This window comes from Triturus cristatus, chromosome 6 (genome assembly GCF_964204655.1).
Source record: "Triturus cristatus chromosome 6, aTriCri1.1, whole genome shotgun sequence".
NCBI classification, from domain to species: Eukaryota; Metazoa; Chordata; class Amphibia; order Caudata; family Salamandridae; genus Triturus; species Triturus cristatus.
The window spans coordinates 1,646,909,645-1,646,934,315 of NC_140589.1; the positions used below are offsets into that span (position 1 = coordinate 1,646,909,645).

Here is a 24,671-nt window from a genome sequence, read left to right on the forward strand (position 1 = left end):
CTAACTTAGGGTGACAAATGCAAAAAGACCAATTTATGGATGGAAAGCTAAGCAATGTTCACACACAAAGGGAGCTGAGGTGTGAACATTCACCCCCAGTACAGAAATCTGGGCCTATATCCATTGTTTTTTTTGCTCACCATGCCGTTCCATTTTAGACCCAGCCATATGCAAATCAGTCTTGACCCTACTCCCCATGGGAACAGTCCAGCCCGTACTGCCAAGCCAAGTCTTTTTTGCAACTTTCTAAAAATGGCATTTTCAGACTTACAATTTAAAATCTGACTTTACCATAAGTTGTGATTTTAAATTTTGAGTCCACAGACACAAAACTCAAAATTTCTGTATTGTCCCAATTGAAAATTACACTTATAAGATGCAAAAAGACAATCCTAATGTTAACCTATGGGCAAGATATGCTTGAAGTAGTGAAAAACAAATATACGCGTTTTTCACTACCTGGACACAAAAAAGTACATGTCCAATTTTTTAAATACACTGCATCCTGCCCTTGTGGCTGTCCAGGACCTACCGTAGGTGTGACATATGTATTAAAAAGGCAGGTTTGGACCTGGCAAGAGGCTTATCTTGCCAGGTCGACATTGCAGTTTAAAACTGCACACACAAACTCTGGAATGGCAGACCTGAGATATGTTTAAAAGGCTACTGGAGTGTGTGGAACAATCAGTGCTGCAGGCCCACTAGTAAAACCTTCAAAAAAGAATTGGAGTTTGCCTTGATACTCCTACCACATTCGGGCAAGCAATCAAAAATAGAAACAAAAGATTGTGGGGGAATTAATAACAAAACATATATTTCTGTAGGGAAAAAACTAATTAATCCCTATCAATGAGTATTAGATATCTAAACTTTCTTTTATTTTTTGTGACTCAGATACCAACTCCAAGTGTAATATCCCAAAAATACTTTATCTTTTTTTAAATATATTAAAAACACACAAGCAAAATCCTTACTACCCATTCTTACTTAGTACGGATGCTAGCCGCAAAGAATCTTCATTCAAAGAGCAATCTGAAAAAAGGAAGTAGTCCAGTACACACTCAAGGGAATAAAATAACCCTCCACTAAGTACAAAAAGTGCATAATCAATTTTTTATTTATCAATCATGGTCTGTGGGACTCCTCCATACTGTAGGGTCGACGCGTTTCGGCCCATTAATTCGGCCATCATCAGGACAAGATCAAAAGGAATACAATGCCTACAAAATAACATACGCAAATCAATATCATCTCTATTACATAATTTCAATGAAAATGCAAAAATAATTTACATGACAATTCAGAACCTCACTTCCACAGGCTGCCAAGGGTGCAAGACAAAGAACACCAACCACAGTGATGTCTTAAGAAAAAGAAAAAGAAAGTGACAAAATTCTGTTTGAAAACTGTAAATACCAAAATGTGTCTTGTATAAATAAACAATAAATTACAGCCAAAAAACACATACCAGTGTATACTCCATAAGCACTAGCCACCAGTGTCCGATAGAAAGAACGAAGTATCTACTAACCCAGATAGATGGCCAAAACAAGTATACAACTCTACCATTTTTTTTCTCTCTGGAAGATTCAACACTTAATATAAATACTACTGGAAAATTCTCCTCTGAGATGTCTGAATAATGGCACTAATACTGAAAAAATAATAAACAAAATATTCAAATAAAGTGATAAGAAATTCTCTGAATAAGATGGTGCCAAGAGAGTTCAAAACCACTGGTCAATATTGCGACCAACCTGTAATATGAAGTGTAACAACACTGCTCAGCGAGTGGCGAGGGCTGCTAATTTCTAACGTCTATGCCGTAGGGGAATGCTACATGGAAACAAGCATGGACAACAATTAAACCACAGTCCTGCATTTCTCTTTCAGTGTTCTCTACGGTACTCCGTAGATTGGTTGGACCTGACTTACTGCAGCTTGGTGTCAACAACCACCCTTGCCGTCCACTCGCTTGGTCCTCTCCTCACTCACAGGTTGGAATAATTGCTCCAACTGTCAGTCTGCCACTGAAAGCCTTTCGCATCAGTTCAGAAGACTGACCAGCATGTCTTACTTCCACCTAGTGACTCACATTCTTGCTGCATGATTACTTGTCGTGTTAATAGACAGTACCTCACTCAACGTTTGACGTGTGGAATATCTTCATCACAGTATACCCTTGGCTACAGTGAGAGAGTACTGCCCTCAACATCAAGAGCAGCTATAGGCCTCCAAATCTTGCTATCTGTCAAAGTGCACCAGTCTTACAAGTCACTTGCACAGAACTCTATTTAATTGACCTGGGCCATCTCAGAATAGCCAGTTGCCACCATGTGGGGCATTCTCATGCATGTAGGAGCAACATAGGTTGAGTATCCCTTCTCGAAAACATTATTTCTGTGCAGGGGTTTCCAAACCAGAACTCAGCCTTCATGGCATATTGCCCCAAGAGCACACGCCACACTGAGAGACTTCTGTCACTTAGCGGGCCATATTATCTCTAGTGACTGCAGGACAGAAAAGGTACATCTTGGGATTGTGCAAGTTGAGGTGTCAAAAATGATTGAACTTGATTCAATGAAATGTAAATGTCCCTGGATTAAGAACATTGCACTAAGTTTGCTTACACTTAAAGAGTACTCAGGTGAATATAAGAAACCTAAACTGCACTCTACAGTTCTTGCTGGCAGAGGCCCCAGGTCCCACTCGGGGGCTTTTTATGGCACACCGGCTGTGGCAGCTCCAGATTGGTCGATATTTTATTACAGGCTGCCTGTCTGAAGGCCTGGTTGCTTAGGAGCGTAATAATGGAGGCTTTGGCTGACAGTGGAAAAAAGCATGCAGCAACACATCAAGGACTGCTTTGTGAAAAGAAAACTGTCGATAATTGATGTTGTTTGGCTTGTTGTTTGCTGTGTAAATAATGGGAACATAAACTTTATTTGGACAGATGTTCCTGCTGCCAGCTCGGATTCCACATTCCCCCCAAAGATACACAAACACTGTGGGACTTGTGGTTGAGAGGCGGAGGCTGAAAACAGAGATGGATGGACTCAGGTGAGGCATGCTTTCATACCATGTGCACTTACTGAAACTCCAAATGACGGAAATAGGGCCCACAGTGCTAATATCTGGGATGATCATAAAAGCGACTTGTATGGATCCCAGTCGGTAGTTAAGACTTCATCCAAGGGCATCCCAAAGGAATCGTTCTCCAGGTAAAACTGAGGGTGAAGTCGGAGGAAGGCACTATGAAAACAGCAGAGCCCTACCATGGCACCCAGTAGGTGTTCAACATTGTTCTCTTTCACCATGGTGTTGCGTGAACAGAAAGCGACATCAGCACGCCTTAAGCAAATTAGGAGTAATGGAGTGCCGGGTCCAAACAGCTTGCCAAACACCATCTTTAGGGCCAACTTATGGTTACTCGTGTTGACTCCCTCAATTATGAAGTAATCTTGACCAAGACTGTCACAGAGTCATGGCAAGCGAGTATCATGCAATCCAGCAATAAGTGCAGCCCACCAGAATCACCTGCATGTTATAGTTTAATTGCTCTAACAGACTTAGAGGCAAACATTTTTGCCTCTTGCCTTCTAGAGGAGCTTAGAAGCCTGGGCAGCTGAAGCACATCTTATTCCACTGTATCGAACTGGATTTCGCAAGGGCCTGTCGACTACTACTAACTTGCTCGCCCTGATGCTCCTAGCCGAGTCTGCCATATCAATGAAACACAAGCTTTACATCTGTTTCATTGATTTAAAGGCGGTCTTTGACATAGTTCCCAGTGATTTACTATGGCAAAAGTTAGCCACATGGGGTGCACCACCAAAACGTCTGGACCTCATAATACGCTTTTAAAAGAACACTTGGGTCCAGATCAAGATGGGGGATGAAATTGAGGGTGTGCGGTAAATTCTGCTCTGTAGATGGAGTTAGCAGAGTTTTGTTGCTCCGTGCTCCGCTTGGAGCACAGAGTACAACAAAAACTCCACCCACGCTGCGTAGGGGAGTTTGCTGGCATGCACCCAACTCATACAACCACACCTATGGATTATGGGGCTGCACAATTGGTCTGGGAGGGTGAAAGAGTCTATTAAGTGTTCAGTGGCTGCCTGGGAAGCCACAGGAAATCCTGGGTCTCACTCACCCGGCTGGAGGCAGGGCATGAGCCTGCAGGGAGCTACACATTTGGGAGAAGGGGAATGAGCTGCCTGGATACTGTGCTGGGGCAGTTTGTAGTGAGACAACAGATTTCACTTGCTTTTGGTATTCCTGGTTCAGTATGACCTGCTGGGACCCTTGCACTCTGCATATCATGACCGCTACAGAACCCAGAGTCTAGAGTGTCTGAACATCTTGATGCAAGATCCAACCTTTCCTGGGATGAGCATGGTTTACCACCACCTGTTCCTGGCCCCACCAGGTGCTGGACTTCACCATGAGAGAATAGCCATCCTTCTTCCCGGCCTTGGTGCTACCCCATGGTAGGACGGCCCTCTCTCTGCCCAGCACCCTTACTAAGCCTATCATGGGGCAAAAGTGTGGGCGGCTGAAGCGGGCAAGCCTTTTTCCACCATGTGCCACCAGGTGGCCGCGTACCTCTGGCCACTCAAGAGCCCTGAAATCCTAGGAGGAGATGGACAAAGAACCGAAGGTGCAACTGGTAGCCAAGGATTTGTGAAACCAGTTCCACAAGCGGCAAACAGAGATGGTGAGTGACCAAGTCCGGCCGGTGAGTGTCAACTCAGAATTACTTTCTCTTTCAGTTCTCCCAGCGCCTGCACACCGACCCTGCACTTGACTTCAATCGGCTGCTCCACCCACTTCCCTGAACACAACTAGTAAATATGAGACCTGTATTCGGCGAAATGTTACTCCTCTCCTTAGCTACGCCAGCAGTTAAAAGGGGTATAATTTATGAAATGGGGATCACAAAAGTCTGTAATTCAGACAACATTTCTCCTGAGGGCATGACATAGCAAAACAAAGGAAATGGTGTCCTACTTATTGAGTACCATTAAGTAGGGTATTAGAGTAATTGCAGTTGTAAAATGAAGTGCTATATAAAACAATTCCTTTTTTATTAATATTAGAGGTTTACCACATAGTTTCATGTTCTGGGGCTTTTTTTTTTAACTTTTGCAGTTTGCGTTTACTCAGGACGAATATTTTATGGCTGTATAATCATCTGCCCTTGTTTTCAGTCGACATACTATCTGAAATTGTTTGCAGGTAGTTTTACAAACCTGCTCTTTAGGGTGCAGCGTGTGAAATAAAATACATTATTCTCAGCGATTTCATTACGTTATTATGATTACATTACTTATTTTCAATTTTAAATGCAACTGGGCTACGCTGAGGCCTCCTGCTGGCAGTTCTGTGATACACATCAAAATAAAGGCCTAAGTCCAAGTTACTCTTCCAGGTTGCAGAACTCCACAGAATCTCTCTGAGTTTTTTGGTCGCTCCGCCCAAGCCTACAACGTCTCTCAGTCAGAGAATAGAACCATCAAATGGTTTAAACAGAGGTGCGTTCTCGATCCCTTTTTATTTAATCTCTTTATGGCAGGCCTCAATCAACATTTGGAAACATCTAATTCTCACCCTTCTAAGCTGTCTAACAATCCCTTAAAATACCTTCAATATGCCCATGATACAGTTTTACTTAGTCAAACACCTATAGGTTTGCAAAATTTAATCAACTCTTTTGATGAGTGTACTTTAGCTAGCCATCTTGAGATTAACCCCTTCAGTGCCACGCCCTTTCCCCGCCCTGTGCTGGGCGTTACATTAGCGGGCGGGGTTCATGACGAGATAGTCTCGTCATGGGCACAGCGCAACCGTGCTCCATGACGAGACTATCTCGTCATGGGCACTGAAGAGGTTAATCTAAAAAAAAAGATCATGTCAAATGGAATATTTCCATTCAGATCACAGTCCTGGGACTCAAGAAGGAAACCAAATGAAACAGTTAAAAGTTGTAAGTACCTTTGCATCCTACTTGACAAACAAATTTCCTTCAGAGGCCACTTGGATTAACTCAGGGCTAAAGCTGCTACTAACACCTTTAGGGCTCTTCATGACAAACTAACATGTTCATCTTATACCCGCCTTGTGAATATAATGTCAACTTAATTCCAGCTCCAACTCATGGTTCATTTATTTTTTGAGGGAAAGATGCCAAATTATTGGACCTGGGACAGTTGTAGGCAGGAAAAGCTTTAGGATTCCAACATATATTGGCCATGCCCAGATTCGACCAGAGTTTTGTCTTCCAAGGCAGGATCTAGCTCACCATGCAGCATTCTTGAACCACTCCTATTCTCTGTCCTCATTGGAAACGGGATCTCTTGCCAACATGTGCTGGTTAGCAATCACCAACTCTGCCCATACCGACCAACGGCGGGCTTATATGATGCAGTGCCTCCAAGCCTTAGGCCTAAGGAATCATTGCTCAAATAACTGCAGCTTGCTTCAAGCGCAGTGTGAAACAATCAACAAATTTGATTTAATCCCAAATGGACAAAGGACCTCTTGCAGCAAAAAAGCATGCCTTGTCACTTATCAATTCTTATGAAACGCTTGGCATCCAGCCTTTCCTTACCACACATTTTTCTCCATACATGTAAGATTCATTCCTAAGGCTAAGACGTGGTGTTTTCCAAGTAAGGAGGGGACCCACTATGGTTACATGTTTGGCCAAACAATAAAAGCAGGCTTTATGGCTACACGGAGATAAAACTACTGCATCTATTGTGTGTATGTCCAAATCTATTAAACTCCAGTCAGATTTTGCTGGGACTCTTTTTCTTAGAAGCAGGGGGTGAGAATATGTCGGCAAGCTCTGATTTTATGTTTATGTGGCAATTCTATTCAACTCATCTGCCAGCTTGTCAAGTGTTTGGCTAAGGCCCAGAAAAAACTGTCCGTTTCAGAGCCACCACAGTGTAAGTGTTTTGCTTTACACTTTAGCATGCTTCCTAACTGAGGACTTTGCTGTTTACTCGTTAATAGCCTAATAGCTGAATTAATTGTTTTCCAGGTCCTTTAAGTCACTGCATTTTTTGTTGAATTTGGTTTATTTTATGATTAAATAGGGAAAATCATCAATAGTATACACCTTAACACATTTACAACTGTTTTGTTAATGTTGTGCACATGTTTTTTTTACCAAGCAAAGTATGGTTATAATTTAGTAGACTTTGAACTTCTGAAAACATTTGCTTATATGAACTGCAGAAAATGTGTACAGTTTATTAAGTTACTAGTTTTAATACTGCTGTGTATATAAGGTCTAGCGTTTCCGTTCATTTATATGCATTTGCACTTTCGTGTTTTACATTTGTTCTACTTACCTGTTGAACACTGAACACTGCACTTTGCACTCCAAAATTGCTCATAATAATGTTGCACAGTAGCGGTCCGTGGAGGGATTTTGGTGTGGCAGTGAGGCGGGGCGGGGGAGGGGCAGGGTGGGGAAATGTAAACACCGGAATATGGATGAACGGAGGTAAGTACACATTTAAATAAAACGAATTCCTTTGCGCGCGTTGCATCGCAAAAATGCAATGCAAGGTGCGCAATGAAATTCATTTTATTTATTTAAATGTGTACTTACCTCCGTTCATCCATATTCCGGTGTTTACATTTCCCCACCCTGCGCCTGCCCCTGCCCCACCGAACTCCCTCCACGGACCGCTACTGATGTTGCATATATGGTCATGCCAGCTTCTAATGGACATTGTATTTTAAGCTATGTTTTAAATGAGTCTGGGCCTGATTCAGAGAACTAACTTAAGACAAAATCCTAAACTTACTACCATTTTGGTATTCACAGAAGGCACTTACTCATTTCGGTTTTCACAGAAGTTAGTAGACCTAACTTTAGTACTCCTAAATGCCTTCTGTGAATACCGAAAGTCTTAAAATTAGGATTTTTCTCAGTTTAGGAGTAGTAAAGTTAGGACTCCTAACTTTACTACTCCTTAACTGAGAAAAATCCTAACTTCAAGACTTTCGGTATTCACAGAAGGCATTTAGGAGTCCTAAAGTTAGGAGTCCTAACTTCTGTGAATACCGAAATGAGTAAGTGCCTTCTGTGAATACCAAAATGAGTAAGTGACTTCTTTGAATACCAAAATGGTAGTAACTTTAGGATTTTGTCTTAAGTTAGTTCTGTGAATCGGGCCCAATGTGTTATTTATCTGATTGCAATGATTTTGATTAGTAAAACAATAAATAGGTACACATTCACATACTGCAGCTCCCCCATTTTACATAATCAAATAAGAGGCGAACCCCCTTATCGCCTCAACAGAGAATTGCATCCCCCCCTTTTCTTGGCTACGTTAAATGGAAGTCTGTGTTGGAAGCTTTCTCAGGATCGACATAGTTTCTAAATGTATTGGCAGTTTAAAAAATATATAATATACAGTTAAAGGACGAGGGGCATGGTTTTCCACTAAATCAAGCCACCTGCTCGCCCTGAAGCGTCCATATTGAAATTAACACATTAGTATTTTGCGATGAGAGGAACAGATTGTTGCATGTATTTAATACTTTAGCACAGATGGAGGAACGATAACCATTGTCCAAGGGATTAGAGGGGACTGGTAGTAACAGCAAGCCACGGGCACAGAGTACAAATAATACTTACATCACACATAGTGACGAATGACACACTAAAGTACGTTTCTTTCATCATCACATGTATGTACTATGGAAAGGGTAGAATGTGAAGCAAGACAGGCATTATTTGCTACAAGCGGAGCGGATGTGAAATAAACTGCTTCCTCACTGCAGTCATGGCATGCATGTTAGATTTCTTGTTATTTATCGTGGATGTAATATCTGTAGTAAACACCAGTGCCTGAAGATGGATCATTACATTTAAGGAAATATTTTAGAAAAACATTGTTTTTCAGTGGCACAATTATAACAATTTCTTGGACTTGAAAAGCTCCAAACCATTCTCTGGCACATCCCAGAGGAGTGGTTCAGACAATAAGAGAAATATCAAGGAAAAGTGCATGTGATGTGCGCATATGCAAATTACTTTTGCAAATGTTTCACACCTTTCTGCATAATGCACACTCGATATTCAGGTTACCCATTAGTGCGAGCACAGTACATTTTTGTCTCATGCATGCTTGCGCATGCACATTTTGTGCATGCCTTTCCAAGATACTTCTCCAAGAAATCTTCAGGTTCTAAAAAGTTTGGGTTCAAGGTGGAATAATACAGAGAGCTGGAATTTCGAATAGACTTTAAAAATATATAAGACATATTAAAGAACATGCACAATTCAATAGAGCTCTCCAAACACTGTGAATCAGTGATATAGGTTCATCTCCTCTGGGATGGCTTTGGGAAGTTTAAAGCCGCCTATTACGTTTAATAAAAATCCAGAAATTCTCCTTGTAAATGTCGAGAAAGTCCTTGTTTTATAATCTTAATAACATCTGCAGAGATAAAACAAACATTGTTGCATAGAATGTTGTGCAGTTCCCGAGAAAGAGGATGGTGGTCAGAGGAATAGCCTCCAATAGGAGGAAGTGCCCTCACACACCCCGAGAGGTGTCATGCTTCATCATCCTCGTCAGGCCGGCGCTGCAATGCCCCCTGGGGCACCCGCAAAGGGACTCTTTGGCACAGTTCTTTTTGTTAAAGCCGTTGAGTGAGTGAGGGTGTGTGGACTGTGATGAGTAGTGGAGAGGAGTGATAGAAGTGATTTTATTATAGATTTTGTGATGCTCAGTTTACTAAACTTTATTAATGTGGCTCACTAACCTACATAAAAACAGTGTAGCTCCTATGGGATATGATGGTTATAATGGATAAAATGGTCCTATAGAGCATGCATGCTATAAAATCTGGTCAACATGTTTCTTGCCTCATCCAGCCCATAAAGGGTCTATCAGGACCGAGAATTTTTAAAATTATATTACACTACTGCAAGGCTGGTTCTCCCAGTTGTACAGGTTGATCAAGTAACCAGCCGTGCTGTGACTTACAAAGTTTTATTTCACCTTGTATCTTAGTGGGACCTGAAAAAGAGGAAAAGGTGGGGAAATAAAATAAAAGTGACAGCCCTGATGTAAGGGGAGCTCAGAGGACAGCCAGTTGGCAGCTTGTTTCAGGGAGAAGGCGTAGTGATACGTTTTTAAATCTGGAAACTTAAGATCTCTATTAGATTGATCCTTTTCTGAAGAGGACAAAGCTATACCGGGGGCCTTTCATTCCAAAGGAATTTTGTGAAGAGGGAATTTACTTTCTTAAAATAATACCCACCAATCGGATGATCTAAAGTGGAGGCCTTGATTAGGACATAAAAAAAGACTCTGGAATTATCAGAGGCTAGCCGTCCCTTAACAAAGCTGGATTGTTCAGGGCCTATAATGTCAGTCAGGTAAGGGTCAATACATAACGTAACACCAAAATCTTTGGAAAGATTTTGTAGTCAGTATTGATTAAAGAGATGGGACGATAATTCGTGCACAGGGTGAAAACTTTATTGTCTTTTCGATTTAGGCATAGCATGGCTTCTTGGAAAGTGCCCTGAGAAGTACCTTTAGTAATGATGAATTTAATAAAAGTAAAAGGTTGAGAAGGAAAAGGTTTGCAAAATGGTTGTGAAATTCAATAGTGAAGCCATCGAGTCTAGGGGCCTTCCCTCTGCACATCATCGAAACTGCATGAGTAATTTCTGATAGAGAAATATCAGCCCCTGGTGAGTCAAAATCAACATGGTGTGAGGGCGGAGAAGCAATGGATTGAAAATAATTGGGAAAATCTGATTGCAGTGGTTGTGTTTCTGGAAAATATAAATTTGTATAAAAAGTTACAAATTCATTTAAGAAATCTTTATCCTTAAAGAGAGGAGTCCCAGCGTTACTTTGTAAGGATTCTATTCTGGTTCTGTCTCTTCTTATTTTTGAATACTTAGCCAACAGATTTCCCACTTTATTTTGACCCCCATATTAAGGAGTACTGCTTTTCAATAAATATGATGAAGCAGCATCCATTGTTAATTTGTTAAAAGTGAGTTTGGTGTCAATTAGATTCTGTAAGGAAGACACATTATTAGAGTGATAGTAAGTATATTCAATTTTTTTAAATTTTGTTAAGTAGCTGATTAGATTGGGCATCCATAAAAAAAATTCTGTTGCAAATTTCTGTTTATCATAAAACCCCTAGCTACTGCCTTAAAAGAGTCCCAAATCATTGCAAAAGAAGAGTTAGGTTAGTGTTAATAGCAAATAATTCAGAAGCAAAGGTTCCAAATTGGGTTGTAAATTAAGGATCTAAAAGTAAGGAGTTATTAAAAAGCTATCTAACAGCATGAGGTGAAACTGATATACGGTCAAGGTCTGCGTGATCTGATATTAAAATTGTTCCTTTTTCAGTCTCAAGGACAAGTTGGGGCAAAGATTTATTTAGAAAAAGATAATCTATACAGAATTGTGAGTGGTGAGGGATTGAATAAAAACAATATTCCTTGAGGTCTGGGTGGCATAATCACCAAATATCAACTAACAATTTACGCAGTATTGTGGATTTAAATTGTGAATGCATTTCTAGTATGAACAAACTTGACTGCCGAATGCCTGTCCAGTATGGGATCATGAATGTTATTGTAGTCACCACCAAATATAATATATTAATCATCACATAAAAGCAATTTATCAGGAATTTTGGTCCAAAACAGCTTGTCAACAGAGACTGGACCATACATATTAAAAATAGTTAAAGGTATGTTATCAATAAGGAGTTTAACAATAATCCAATGGCCTTCAGAATCAGATTCCTGATGAATAACTGTAGCATGTAACTCTTTTTATGGCAAAGAATCACTGCTCCATGTTTCTTCCATAAAGCTGGAGAAACAAAAACATTACGTACCCAGCATCTTTTTAACTTAGAAGCCTCAAGCTCAGAAAGATGTGATTCCCAAAGCAATGCAATATCAGTTTTGAATTTAGCTAAATGAGATAACACCCTTTGCCTTTCAATAGGGTTACCTAACCCTTTAATGTTTCAAGTGGAAACCCTGAAAATAATACTAAAACAGTAACATGAACAATCAATATGTCTTTAGCAGCAAAATTGAGAACAAGATCAAATCTTAAAAGGAATAAGAATACAACTTTTGCTTGGTGAGGAAAAGAAAGGAAACATGGATTACAAAATAGAGGATAGGAAGTAAGGTAGGATAGAGTCCATATAAAGGAACGTGAGGGAGGAGAAAATAAAACAATAACCAAAGAGACAGTACAAGCCATACAAATGATGACTGAAGCACATACCTACAATCCCAAAAACAAAAGAGAGGGTGGCAACACCTGAAGACGACGGCGACAGCACTGGAACTCCACAGGATGTCATAGCAGCCTTGAATTAAATGAATACATCAAATACAGATGAGGCCATATGGACAACAGGATGCGAGAATGCATATCTGTATTATATCTTGAGGCTTGAGCCGAGAGCAGGACTACGTTATACTCCTGTGTTTGAATCGCTTGTTACCTGGTGACTGCTTGTTATAACTTGTGTTTTAATATTTTAACGGTGACATGCACTATTGCTTTTTGCACATCAGTCTGTGACTGTTAGTTTCTGAGCCTTTTTAGTCAAATAATATTGCTGCTACTTACTCGCACCCTCTCTCAGTCCTGTACAGGCGCTCTTCCTGTGACATCGGGCTTCTACAATCTGCGGCGGCCATTTTGGGGGGGAGTCTCGTGGGCGGTCTAGTTGTGACAGGATACTATTTCTGTGGCACTGGCGCGGTCGTGCAGCGTCCACTCGCTGTTGAGGCTTGAGCCGAGAGCAGGACTGCGTTATACTCCTGTGTTTGAATCGCTTGTTACCTGGTGACTGCTTGTCATAACTTGTGTTTTAATATTTTAACTGTGACATGCACTATTGCTTTTTGCACATCAGTCTGTGACTGTTAGTTTCTGAGCCTTTTTGGTCAAATAATATTGCTGCTACTCACTCGCACCCTCTCTCAGTCCTGTACAGGCGCTCTTCCTGTGACATCGGGCTCCTACAATCTGCGGCGGCCATTTTGGGGGGGAGTCTCGTGGGCGGTCTAGTTGCGACAGGATACTATTTCTGTGGCACTGGCGCGGTCGCGCGCAGTGGGCGCAACGCTGGCGCGCCGAAGGCGCGCCTAAGGCACGCCCGTCTGCGCCCGTCCGTGCTCGGCCCGTGCCTAGTGCCAGTAATGCTGCCCAACTCCCTCCCCAATGGATTAGGTCCTGGACTAGGGACCAACTGTTTGCACTCTCACAGCCTCACTGCGTCGCGCCTATGTGTTTTGCTCCTGACACTACACCATGTATAGGCAGAGGATATGCTGGGTTTCACTGTGGGTCCTGTGAGTATGAGCTAAAGAGTTGTGGTGGGAGGGAGGTTATGACCCACGAAAGAGAGGTGTTATGGCCCCGTGATGGTCCCTCACAACATCCGAGGCACGGGCAGGTGATCAAGGCCGGCATGATTAATTGTAGATCCCTCCCTAAACACGCTTTGGACATTTGGCTACTACTGGAGATTCACGAGTGGGACCTACTATTCCTGACAGAAACGTGGCTGAGAGAATGTTCGAACCCAGATATCTATTTAGCGGTCCCGACAGGCTATAGATTGATCTATGTAAACAGGCCAGACAATAGATTAGGTGGAGGGATTGCTATAATTCTAAGAGAAGAATGGGATGTGACTCACATGAAAATTGAAGGCTTGGGACCTATTGAAGCCATGGCCTTTCATATTAAATTTTCCTTCACATCTTCAATGGCAGGATTATTGGTTTACAGACCCCCGAATACTTTGGCCTCCTACTGGACGGCGCTATTTGACTGTATTACTAACATGTCCTTACGCTATTCTAACTTCACCGTGTTGGGTGATTTCAATGTTCATATGGACAATGCTAGCTGTCCTTTAGCCAGTCAACTAGAAGACTCCCTAAAGAGTCTGAATTTAGCGCAAAAAGTATTGTTCCCCACCCATTCTGCTGGCCATATCTTAGACCTTGTCTTTACCAGTGATCCCCTTTTGGAGATGGAAGAATTGTTTCCCGTTACTTGGTCTGACCATGTAATCGTCCAGTTTAGGCTGAGTCAGAAACACGAGTGCAACCTCAACAGACCTGTGACAGAATACAGGAGAAACTGGAAGAAAATCACCCCTCAATCTATGAGAGATGAACTACATATCACCACCCCCATATTGTCTGGGAACCCTAATCTGGATACTTCTCTTGTGAATGCATGGATTACGGCAGCCTTAGATAAATCGGCCCCTATTAAACCATGCAAGGTGGTTAGGAATAAACCATCAGCACCATGGTTTAATACGGAGCTCCGTAATGGAAAGAGCCGATGTAAGAGACTCGAGCGAGTCTGGAGGAAGAATTATGAACTCACTGCTAAAGTGGTATATAAGGCAGCCCTTAAAGAATTCCATGCACTTAAACGTAAGGTGATGAGAGAGTATATGGCCAAACAAATTCTGAATGCGGACAATCCATCCAGAGAGATTTTCAGGATAGTAGAGGGCTTTCTGAAACCTCAGGTCTTAAAGAGTACTATCTCACCCTCTCTGAATCTCTGTGAGGAACTGGCCGCCTTCTTTCAGGATAAAATTATGACCATCTACTCCTCCTTTCCTTCAACTGCAAATCAGGAGATTCCTCCAATCAGTACAGTAGATCACAGATTTGAGAAGGATGCCTCTCTGATAGAACTTCTGAAAATCAAGTCTGGCTCTCCCCTCGACCCCTGCCCGGCCAGAATTTTTAAACTCTTAGCTCCTCTTTTGAATGATACTTTGAATGCGCTATGGAATACCTCCTTGGAGACTGGTATTTTCCCTTCCGATTGGAAAAAGGCATTAGTCCGCCCTATTCTTAAAAAAGAGGATGCAGACCCCTCGGAACTGAAACATTTTAGGCCTATATCCCTACTGCCAGCCCCCGCAAAAATCCTGGAAAAGGAAGTCCAGAGACAACTCTCGGACTTCCTTGAATCTAACAATCACTTACATGACTCTCAATCAGGATTTAGGGCCGGCTATAGCACGGAAACTGCCCTACTGGAAGTTTCTGAGTCCATCCGTGAGACCCTGTGCAATGCTGGTACTATTGGATTTATCAGCAGCGTTTGACACGGTCTCCCATAAGATCCTCCTAAATAGATTACTCGGCATTGGAGTGACGGGGTCCGTGTTGAAATGGTTTCAATCCTTCTTGAAAAACAGGTCTCAACAGGTGGTTCTTCATCCAAATGTCTCTAGCTCTAGACCTTTGGCGCAGGGGCTGCCACAGGGCTCGGCACTTAGTCCGACGCTCTTTAATGTCTATCTTGCGCCCCTTGCTGAAATCGTTGAGAAATGGGGTGCGCGAGTCGTCTCTTATGCAGACGACACACAGCTAATTTTCTCTTTTAAGGAACAGGACGACACAGCTTTTACTAATTTTAAACAATGCCTACTAAATATCGCTACCTGGATGACTGGAAACTGTCTTAAATTAAATACTGATAAGACTGAGGTCCTATTTTTCAATCAACCTACACCTCCACTGACGGAACTGTGGTGGCCAGTAGAATTGAATCCGCCTCCGATACCGGTAACAGTGGCAAAGAACCTAGGGGTCAGGTTTGACTCGTTACTGTCAGGCAAGGCACAAATCACGCATATCTCCTCTACGTGTTTTTGGAGACTGAAGAAATTACGGAGATTTTTACATTTCCTTCCTATGAACTGCAGGAAGGCAGTGGTGCATGCCCTTATCCCCTCCCAACTTGATTATGCTAATAGTTTGTATATTGGCCTCCCGTATTACCTGATGAGGAGACTGCAGCGTATTCAAAACGCTGCGGCCAGACTTTTGAGGAATGTGCCTCTACGTTATCACATCTCACCTCACTTGAGAAGCCTTCATTGGTTGCCGGTAGGGAAAAGAGTGCAGTTTAAAGCTATCGTGCTAGCCCATAAAGCAACTAGAGGAGTGGGCCCCCGCTATTTGGAACAGAGACTGCAGAAATATCTTCCACAAAGAACTCTTAGATCCTGCAGTCAAAATCTTCTGATTACACCGAAGTTCAGAAAGTCGAGGATAGGTGGCCGGGCGTTTTCCATGAAAACGACCAGGCTATGGAACTCTCTACCTAATGATCTTAGACTGATTGATAAGGAACTCCCATTTAGAAAGGCCTTAAAGACTTGGCTATTCAGTCTAACTTAGAGATTGGCGTATGCCTATCTCCGCTCTGCCCTTGTGCTTGTAGGACGTTAGCGCCGGGACACTTCCGTGGGAAGTAGCTGTCGCGCTTTATAAATTTAATAATAAATAAAATAAATTTTATAAAACAGAGACAATATGAATAAAATTTAAAATAGACAAGAGAAAACCAACATAACAATTAGACAAAGAAAAACTAGTGCTTAATGAATTTTTAAAGAACAGAAAGCAGGCAGGAAAAAACAGAATGGCAATCAAGTAATCTTTGAAGTATCCATATCCTCAGCCTTAAAGGTTTTGAAGAAACGTCTGGTATGGCTAGCAACTCATATGTTGTTGTCTTTTCCTTGTATGTTACTTTAAATAGTCAAGGATGTATTAAACCATATCTGGCATTTATAGCTTTTAGTTGTGGACGCAGGTCGAGAAATTGTTTCCGGCGATCTGTAGTGGCTTTAGCTACACCCTGAGAGAAGCCCAATACATTTGTTTTTTAGATTTGGCAGGTAACAGGACATGTAATAGGTCAGTATATTGCAAGAAGAACAAAAAGACTCCTTGTGGTTTCATTGAGACTCTGGGACCAAGTCTGTGAGCCCTTTGTATGTTAAGTGGGGCAGTAGTAGGCATATCAAGAAGTTTTGGCAAGAAAGTTTGAAAGTAGACAGTCAGGTTGGAACCCTCCATGTTTTCAGGAAGTCCATATATGAGGAGATTATTCCTGCAATTGCAATTCTCAAGATCTTCAGTGTGCTTTTTCAGAAGCTCTTTTTCTAACTCCAGATAAGAAATACGTGAGCATGTAGACTGAAAGTTTCATTTTGATGTTTCTTAATAAGAACCCGCAAATCCAAAGAAGACCATTTATTATCCAGGTGCTGTAATGTCTTATTAGTTTCTTCCATGAAGAGTTTTAGTGTGCAGATTTCTTCAAGAATCACATCCATATAGGGTGATGAGGACTGCACTGGAGACGTGGTCGTTATGTGGATGCTACAGGCATTTTACTTGATAACACTGCTTTTGGAATGCCACCTGGAAGATATTCAGATTTGTGGGAAGATGCGTCTTCCATGTCGTTGCAATTTGAATCTGAATCTAGTAGTTTATTATTATTGTATGTACCAGAGAGCTTAAGATTTCTTAATTTTCCTATATAAGAGAAAAACACAAAATTATATAAACAAGGCATCTCTGTCATGCAATGAAGAGCAGCAAACCCCAGGCTCTATAAACTGGAGAACATATAGAAACACTCCCAAATATGAGAAGTCCTGAAGACATTAAATTGCTTTGTCAATTTTGCCCTCAAGTATTTGAAAAAGAAAAGCTCAAAAAAGTGTTGGAATAATCTATATTATGGGACACGTTAACATTATTAGTCACGTGCTGCAAAAAGATATTCCAAGGAGTGCAACAAAATGCTGAGGTGAAGAGGCTCCTTGGTCATGAAGAGCAAAGTGTCCTCTTAGAAGTCAAGCCAAAAAAAACAACATTTGCAGACAAAGAAAAAAGGACTGTACAAGACACCAAATAGAAGAACCATATTACTATGAGGCAGAAATTGGTAGAATTGGTTTTAAAACATGAGTGTGGTATATGCTTGCCGCCTCATTAAAGAATGGAGTGCTATCGCTGCTCAAAATAGTCGGCGTAACCTTGCATGTGAGGAGAAATCCCCCACGGCTCCTGCAGCCAGAAAACAGTGCATAGAGGAGTTATGTAAAACTCCAGTGAATCACCATGCCGTGAGGGAGAGATGCCATATTATTCCTACCCTCTGCAAGTGCTGGAGCGATCTCCTTCTGAGAAAAGGCTCCCCGGTCCTCCGGAGCTCAACACTTCGCCGCCATCTTGGTCCAGTACCAAAACCACGCCCTTTATTTATGAAAGTTCTGTGTCACTTTTGCACCACAGAAAGTGGTGAATGCGTGACCCAGTGCCCTAATAAAGATTTATGAAGCCACGCAAAGCTACGCAAAGCCACGCAAAGCCACGCTGCGTGACTTTGAGTGGCTTTATAAATCATGAATCGAACGGTGCAGTGCAAATCACTGCGTCGCCTTACTCTGCACCTGGGAGGCATCCCATGGTTGTTGTTGTGGGTTTTCCCATGCAACACCTATGGAATTTGATGCTGTGCCAGATTTACAAAGTGATGTAAACCTGGGGAAGCCTTTAATCGGTACACCTCCGAAGGTGAGGCATATCAAGGAGAAATATGTTTATTTTTCCTTGTGTTTTCCTTGTTCCATTCTGCAGCACACATAGAAAGAGGAAAACGCCTTGCAGGATTGTTTCCGGTTCCTTTCCTGCACAAAAAAATCCTGCATGCAACAGAGGCACCCTTGCACCAGGGTGCAAGGGTGCCTACATTGGCGCTAGGCTGCCAAAACGGCATCAGCTCAAGCTTAAATACAGTGCATCCCTGTCCTTTCACTGTGGCGTAGGGCAGCGCAGCAAGGTGCCTTGCTGCACTGCCCTACGCCAAAATGCATGAATGAGGGCCTGTATTTCTTTTAATCCTGCAGCGCCACTTCCACTGGGGCGCTTGAACATTTTCTCCGAATGAAACAGTGCATTTTAGGTATTTAGAACATGACCTTCTCGTCAAACTGCAAGACAGATGTCAACCAGCACACAGCAGTTCATTCTTATATGATCTTTTTTAAATTGTGCTGATGACTTTTACATATTCTCATATAGCGTTTTCAGCTTTATGCTAATAAACAATGTTATGTTATGTTATGTTAAAGGGTCTTGTAAAGCGCCTGGTTACACTAAAACAGTGTGTCCCCGCGCTGCGGTGGAGCAGCCAGAGCAGATACTCGGCCTATTTGTGGGGGAAGAGGAGAGTCTTTAGCTTCTTCCTAAAAATACTTTCAGCGGGTTCGAGTCGGAGGCAGTTGTGCTGACCTCTGAGGCGGAAAGCCGGAGGATTTACTCTTTTAAAAATTGTGTTTGATTCTTTTAAAAAACCTTTTTACTCACTTCACGGGCACTGTGCACCGCGCCGAGCAGTCCCCCGCAGACCCCCTGACACAGCGGATCTTAACGCTGCACCAGTGATTCCCTCCTCGCAGTTCAAGGCGGAGACACGCCCACACGGGAGGCCACGCCCCCTACACCTCCTACAAATGTGCCTGCCGCGCAAGCGCAGCGGACGAGCGCAGCGGGAGCGCCGTTTGCGCGCCAAAGGCGCGCCTAAGGCAAGCCCGTCTGCGCCCGTCCGCGCACGACCGGGCTTAGGGCCAGAACCTATGCCGGATCCAGCTCCCACAAGGGTAAGCTATTCCCGTCGAGACCTACTTTGTCTCAGACCCACTAACGACAGCACTTGCAACTATGTACACGATCTAAACGGACCCTTTACTAGCTGCATTATCTGCAACCCAGTCCAGTTACAACTCCCCAAACCTCCAGTTCCACCCCCGGGCCTTAAAATAGCCACATTAAACTGCAGGTCGCTACCCATGCATGCCCTGCTCATTAATCACCTCATAGCAGACCACGACCTGGATATACTGTTCCTTACAGAAACGTGGATTACCGACCATTCGAATTCGGATGTAGTCATGGCTCTTCCCCCGGGCTTCCTTATCCAGTCCCAACCACGCCCCTCCGGCAGAGGAGGCGGACTAGCCATTATCTACCGGGATCACCTCTCTTGCAGAGCTAGCGATGCCCAAATCCTGGACTCCGAAAGCTGCCTCTTTACCATCCAGTTAGCCCCGACCAGTACCCTGGCGGGCCTACTGGTATATCGCCCCCCGGCCATTTTTGCCCCTTTGCGGTCGCTCTCCTGGAATCCGTATCATCCTTGGCCCATCTTACTTCCAATTTCTCGATTTTAGGAGACCTAAACATACACTTCGACGACCCTCTAGACACAGGGGCATCCGACTTGATCAATGACCTGGCGGCATACGGCCTCCATCTTGCCAACTCCGGAGCCACACACAATAAGGGACATCTGTTAGACCCAGTGTTCACTAACATCCATCCCCTACAAATTAAATACTCTCTCCCACTCCCGTGGACGGACCATTTTTTGGTCACTATCCACTTACCAGGGGCATTCAGGAAACCCCACAAACCAGCCACCTATACCAGGGATAGGGCATGGGCCAGACTCTCGGCGGAGGACTGGTCCAGAGCCCTAAACTCAACAACCCCTAGGCTCCCGGATGACCCGACCGCTGCGGACAAACCGTTCAGGGAGTGGATTTCCACCTCCCTCGACTCCATCCTCCCCATAAAAACTCGTGAGGAAAAAACGGGAAAATGGGCTCTGCCCCTTGGTACACCCCTGAACTCAGATCTCTCCGCAAAGAGTGCAAAAAAGCAGAGAGATTGTGGAGAAAGGACTGGCTCCATGCCAGTAAGGATGCCTACCGCAGCTCGGTAAGAATCTATAAATCCACCTTGAAGCTTGCCAAAGCCGCCTACTATGACGCCAGAATAAAAAACTCCTCCAACTCGGCGAGGGAATCTTACCTCATAGCCAAAGAACTACTTAAAATACCAGCGCCACCCTCATCGCACCCACCTCCTCCGGACAGAAGTAAGGAACTGGCTACCTACTTCGATTCCAAAATTGCCCGGATACTAGCCTCCCTCCCACCTACCAGTCCATCCAACCACACGGACAAAGAGGCGGCCACTAACCCTATGGGTAACAGCCTACACCCTCAGCTGTCCACATTTAGAGCAGTATCTTTGAACAAAGTAGTCTCTACACTGGCCAAGATGAAAAGCGGCTCTCCCCTTGACCCTGCCCCTGTAAGATCCTTAAAAACAGTGTCCCCTAGCATAGCTCCCACTATCATGGAACTAATCAACATCTCTCTTTCGCAAGGCTCTGTTCCTCTGAACTGGAAGAGCGCTGTTGTAAAGGCTCTTCTCAAAAAACCTCAACTGGACCCTGATGACATGGCCAACTACAGACCAATCTCGCTTCTCCCATGCTTCAGCAAGATGGCTGAGAAATTGGTTAATGTGCAACTTTCCCAGTACCTCGAGGCCAACAAACTCCTGCGTCAGTCTCAAACTGGATTCCGCCCCGGCCATGGCACGGACACCGCACTCCTCGCTGTCATCGAGGAGGCAAGGTGCATTCTGGATTCAGGAGGATCAGTGGCAGTGATCCTCCTGGACCTCAGTGCAGCCTTTGATACGGTGGACCACCGTGTCCTTCTCCATCGTCTGGCCAGGGCAGGAATCGCGGGCGCTGCGCTCGCTTGGATAGACTCTTTTCTATCAGGCCGCTCATTCCAGGTTTGGGACGGCAACTCACACTCTGCCCCTATACCACTCTCAAGCGGAGTCCCCCAGGGGTCTTCGCTTAGTCCCACCCTGTTTAATGTTTACATGGCCCCCCTTGAGGATGTCGTTACCCCTTACGGGATAAAAATAGTGAGCTATGCGGACGACACGCAACTGGTCGTCTCATTATCTCACCTTGACAACCACCCAGACAACCTATTGAACTGCCTCCAGGACGTTCACAGCTGGATGAGCAAGTCCTCTCTGAAGCTCAACGGAGTGAAAACTGAAATCATGCTCATGGGCAAGAAATGGACAACCATTCCCCCGTCGGTCTGGCCAGACGTTTTCGGTGAGGTGCCAACCCCGAAAAAGGAAATTAAGACACTGGGAGTCTGGCTGGAACCTGAGCTGACCATGAACACCCAGGCAGCCAAAACAGCAGGAATCTGTTTTGGACTCATGCGATCCATCCGCAAGATCCTTCCACTTCTTCCTCCCCTATCCAGAAAACTACTAGTTCAGGGTCTCATTCTTGCCCGGCTAGACTACAGCAACGCCGTCTACCTCGGTGCCCCCGAATCCACCTTGGCGAAACTCCAACGCACTCAAAACGCGGCGGCGCGGCTCATTATGAGTCTCCCCCCCCAGAGCTTCGGCCAGGCCTGCCCTCAAGGCCCTACATTGGCTTCCTGTGCGCCAGAGGGTAGAATTCAAGGCTCTGTGCACTGCCCACAAACTCATCAACGGTGTAGGCCCAGCTGCCCTGAAAGACATGGTCACCCCCTACAAAGCTCCCAGACTCCTGCGCTCGGACAACGAACGCCTGGCCACTGTCCCTAGATTCAGGAAGGTACGCACCGGTGGGCGACGCTTTGCGGTCAAAGCGTCCTCAGGATGGAACTCACTTCCTCGCAGCCTGCGTCTGGAATCCTGTCACCTCCTCTTTCGTAAAAGATTGAAAACTTTCCTTTTTCCCAAATAGTATCCCTCCCCCTCCCCTCAGCTCTCCACTGATCTCATAGCGCGGGGATGCCTCCGGGTCACCAGGCGCTCTATAAATCGCTAAATAAATAAATAAATAAATACAGGTAGTTTATTCCAGGCTTGAGCAGCCAGAAGTCGGAAAGAACGGCCCCCCATCCTGGCTCTTTTTATCATAGGGACCCACAGTAGGCCCAGTCCCTCAGACCTGAGGCTACGGGTAGGATTATAGGGATTGAGGAGGTTACGCAGGTAGGTAGGAGCAGTCCCCCGCAAAATGCGGCGGCAGACACATAATGCCTTAAATCGGGCTCGTTCCCGGATAGGGAGCCAATGCAAAGAGGCTAGGGCCGGTTTGGAGGGGGCTCTCCTAGGGCGCTTCAGGACTAATCGAGCCGCTGCGTTCTGGACGCATTGGAGTCTCTGAGTGCACCTATCAGTAGCCCCCAGCAGGAGGACGTTCCCATAGTCAAGACGGGACGTCACAAGTGCGTGGACCATGGTCTTCCTGGCTGCGGTGGGCAGTATGTCAAGGGTTTTCCTGAGACTTTTTAGAACCCCGTAGCATGTTCCAGCAACTCGCCTGGTATGGTAATCAAACGAGAGGTGGGTGTCAATCCAGACCCCTAGGTTTTTAGCCTGGACACAAGGTATGGGGGTAGGACCCAAATCTTGTGGCCACCACGCAGATGACCATACTGACGGGGCTTTCCCCACTATCAGCACCTCGGTCTTATTACCGTTGAGTTTTAGGCAGTTTACGTCCATCCAGGCTGCATTTTCTTGGAGGCATGTGTTCTGCTTGGGTCTTCGGATCAGATAGAACCCGCTCAGCAGAGCCTCTCTAACCCAGCCAGAACGTTACCCCCTCCCTAGGGCCTATTCACAGTAAGTAACCACATGTATATACCACCTAAGGACAGGGAATTCCTACTATATATATATATATATATATATATATATATATATATATATATATATATATATATATATATATATATATATATCAAGACCTCTTATAATACACAAGTGGCGGCCTCGCGATCCCAGACGGACCCAGGACTTCCTACCCAGACGGCAGCCTCAGCCTCACGATCCCAGACGGACCCAGGACTTCCTACCCAGACGGCAGCCTCAGCCTCGCGATCCCAGACGGACCCAGGACTTCCTACCCAGACGGCAGCCTCAGCCTCGCGATCCCAGACGGACCCAGGACTTCCTACCCAGACGGCAGCCTCAGCCTCGCGATCCCAGACGGACCCAGGACTTCCTACCCAGACGGCAGCCTCAGCACAAGTTCATCCTATGATTACCATAACATACAACTATTTATCAGATCACACAAGAACTGCCAGTTTGAGCACAACCTGTTCTCTGGTTCGAGGGGCTCCTCTCTCCCTTATTCAGTTACCACTTACCTGATCAGGGTTAACATCTGTTCATGTCAAGTCACAGCTGACTAGAAGAATAGGCTTCCCTCTTATACAAGAACACGCAGCACATGTTGATTCACTACAAACTGGGTACTTTATTACTCATTACATACGCAATCACATAACATTACTATGTAACACATAACCTGCAAAGAAAAGTGAAAGATTAGGTTGTACACTCTAATAAGAAAGGGGTCGACATCACCTTAGTCGTGTGTAGCCTGCACTCAATGGTCATCTAGGTTCCCTTCTCGTCTGTGCCTCGGCTTGCCTGGAAGTCACACCTCCGCAGTCACGGATCTGTTCCCTTCTCCCTTCTCCGAGTCACTGGGACCTCTTCCTCATCGGCTACTCTCTCCTCTCTGGCTATTCTGCTAGAAGAGTATCTGTCTCTCGGTTTTTCTCCGCCTTCAAGTTTGTCATCTGTCTTCCCTGGAATAAGTAGTAGCTTTACTGCTAACGGCTAGATGCCGCCTAAGGACTGAAGTAAGTGCCAGTATCTGCCTCAGACTTTCACTAATATAGAGGTGCATTTCCTCATGGAAAATTCCGGCCCGTAACCTGCCGCCCACCAAATTCTTGTACCTCCCCGTACCAAGGACACGTTCCCAGCCGGCCGGCCTGATGTAGTGTCTTCGGCATGAAGAAAAAATACAATCCTTCGATAAGGGCCGGCCTGAACCGGTTCTCTCCAAGCGAATAACACCTCATAACTAAAACATAACTCT

The 24,671-nt window shown here is 44.3% G+C and overlaps 1 protein-coding gene across 1 annotated transcript in view; it reads left to right on the plus strand.

Annotated features, from left to right (window-relative positions):
- The window catches only part of HAAO (3-hydroxyanthranilate 3,4-dioxygenase), a 763,099-nt gene that overhangs the window by 376,935 nt on the left and 361,493 nt on the right, over positions 1 to 24,671 (plus strand). The window contains exon 4 of the mRNA XM_085612800.1: positions 2,954 to 3,060. Within this exon, the coding sequence (XP_085468926.1) occupies positions 2,954 to 3,060 (107 nt within the window). The remainder of the gene's footprint in view (positions 1 to 2,953; positions 3,061 to 24,671) is intronic.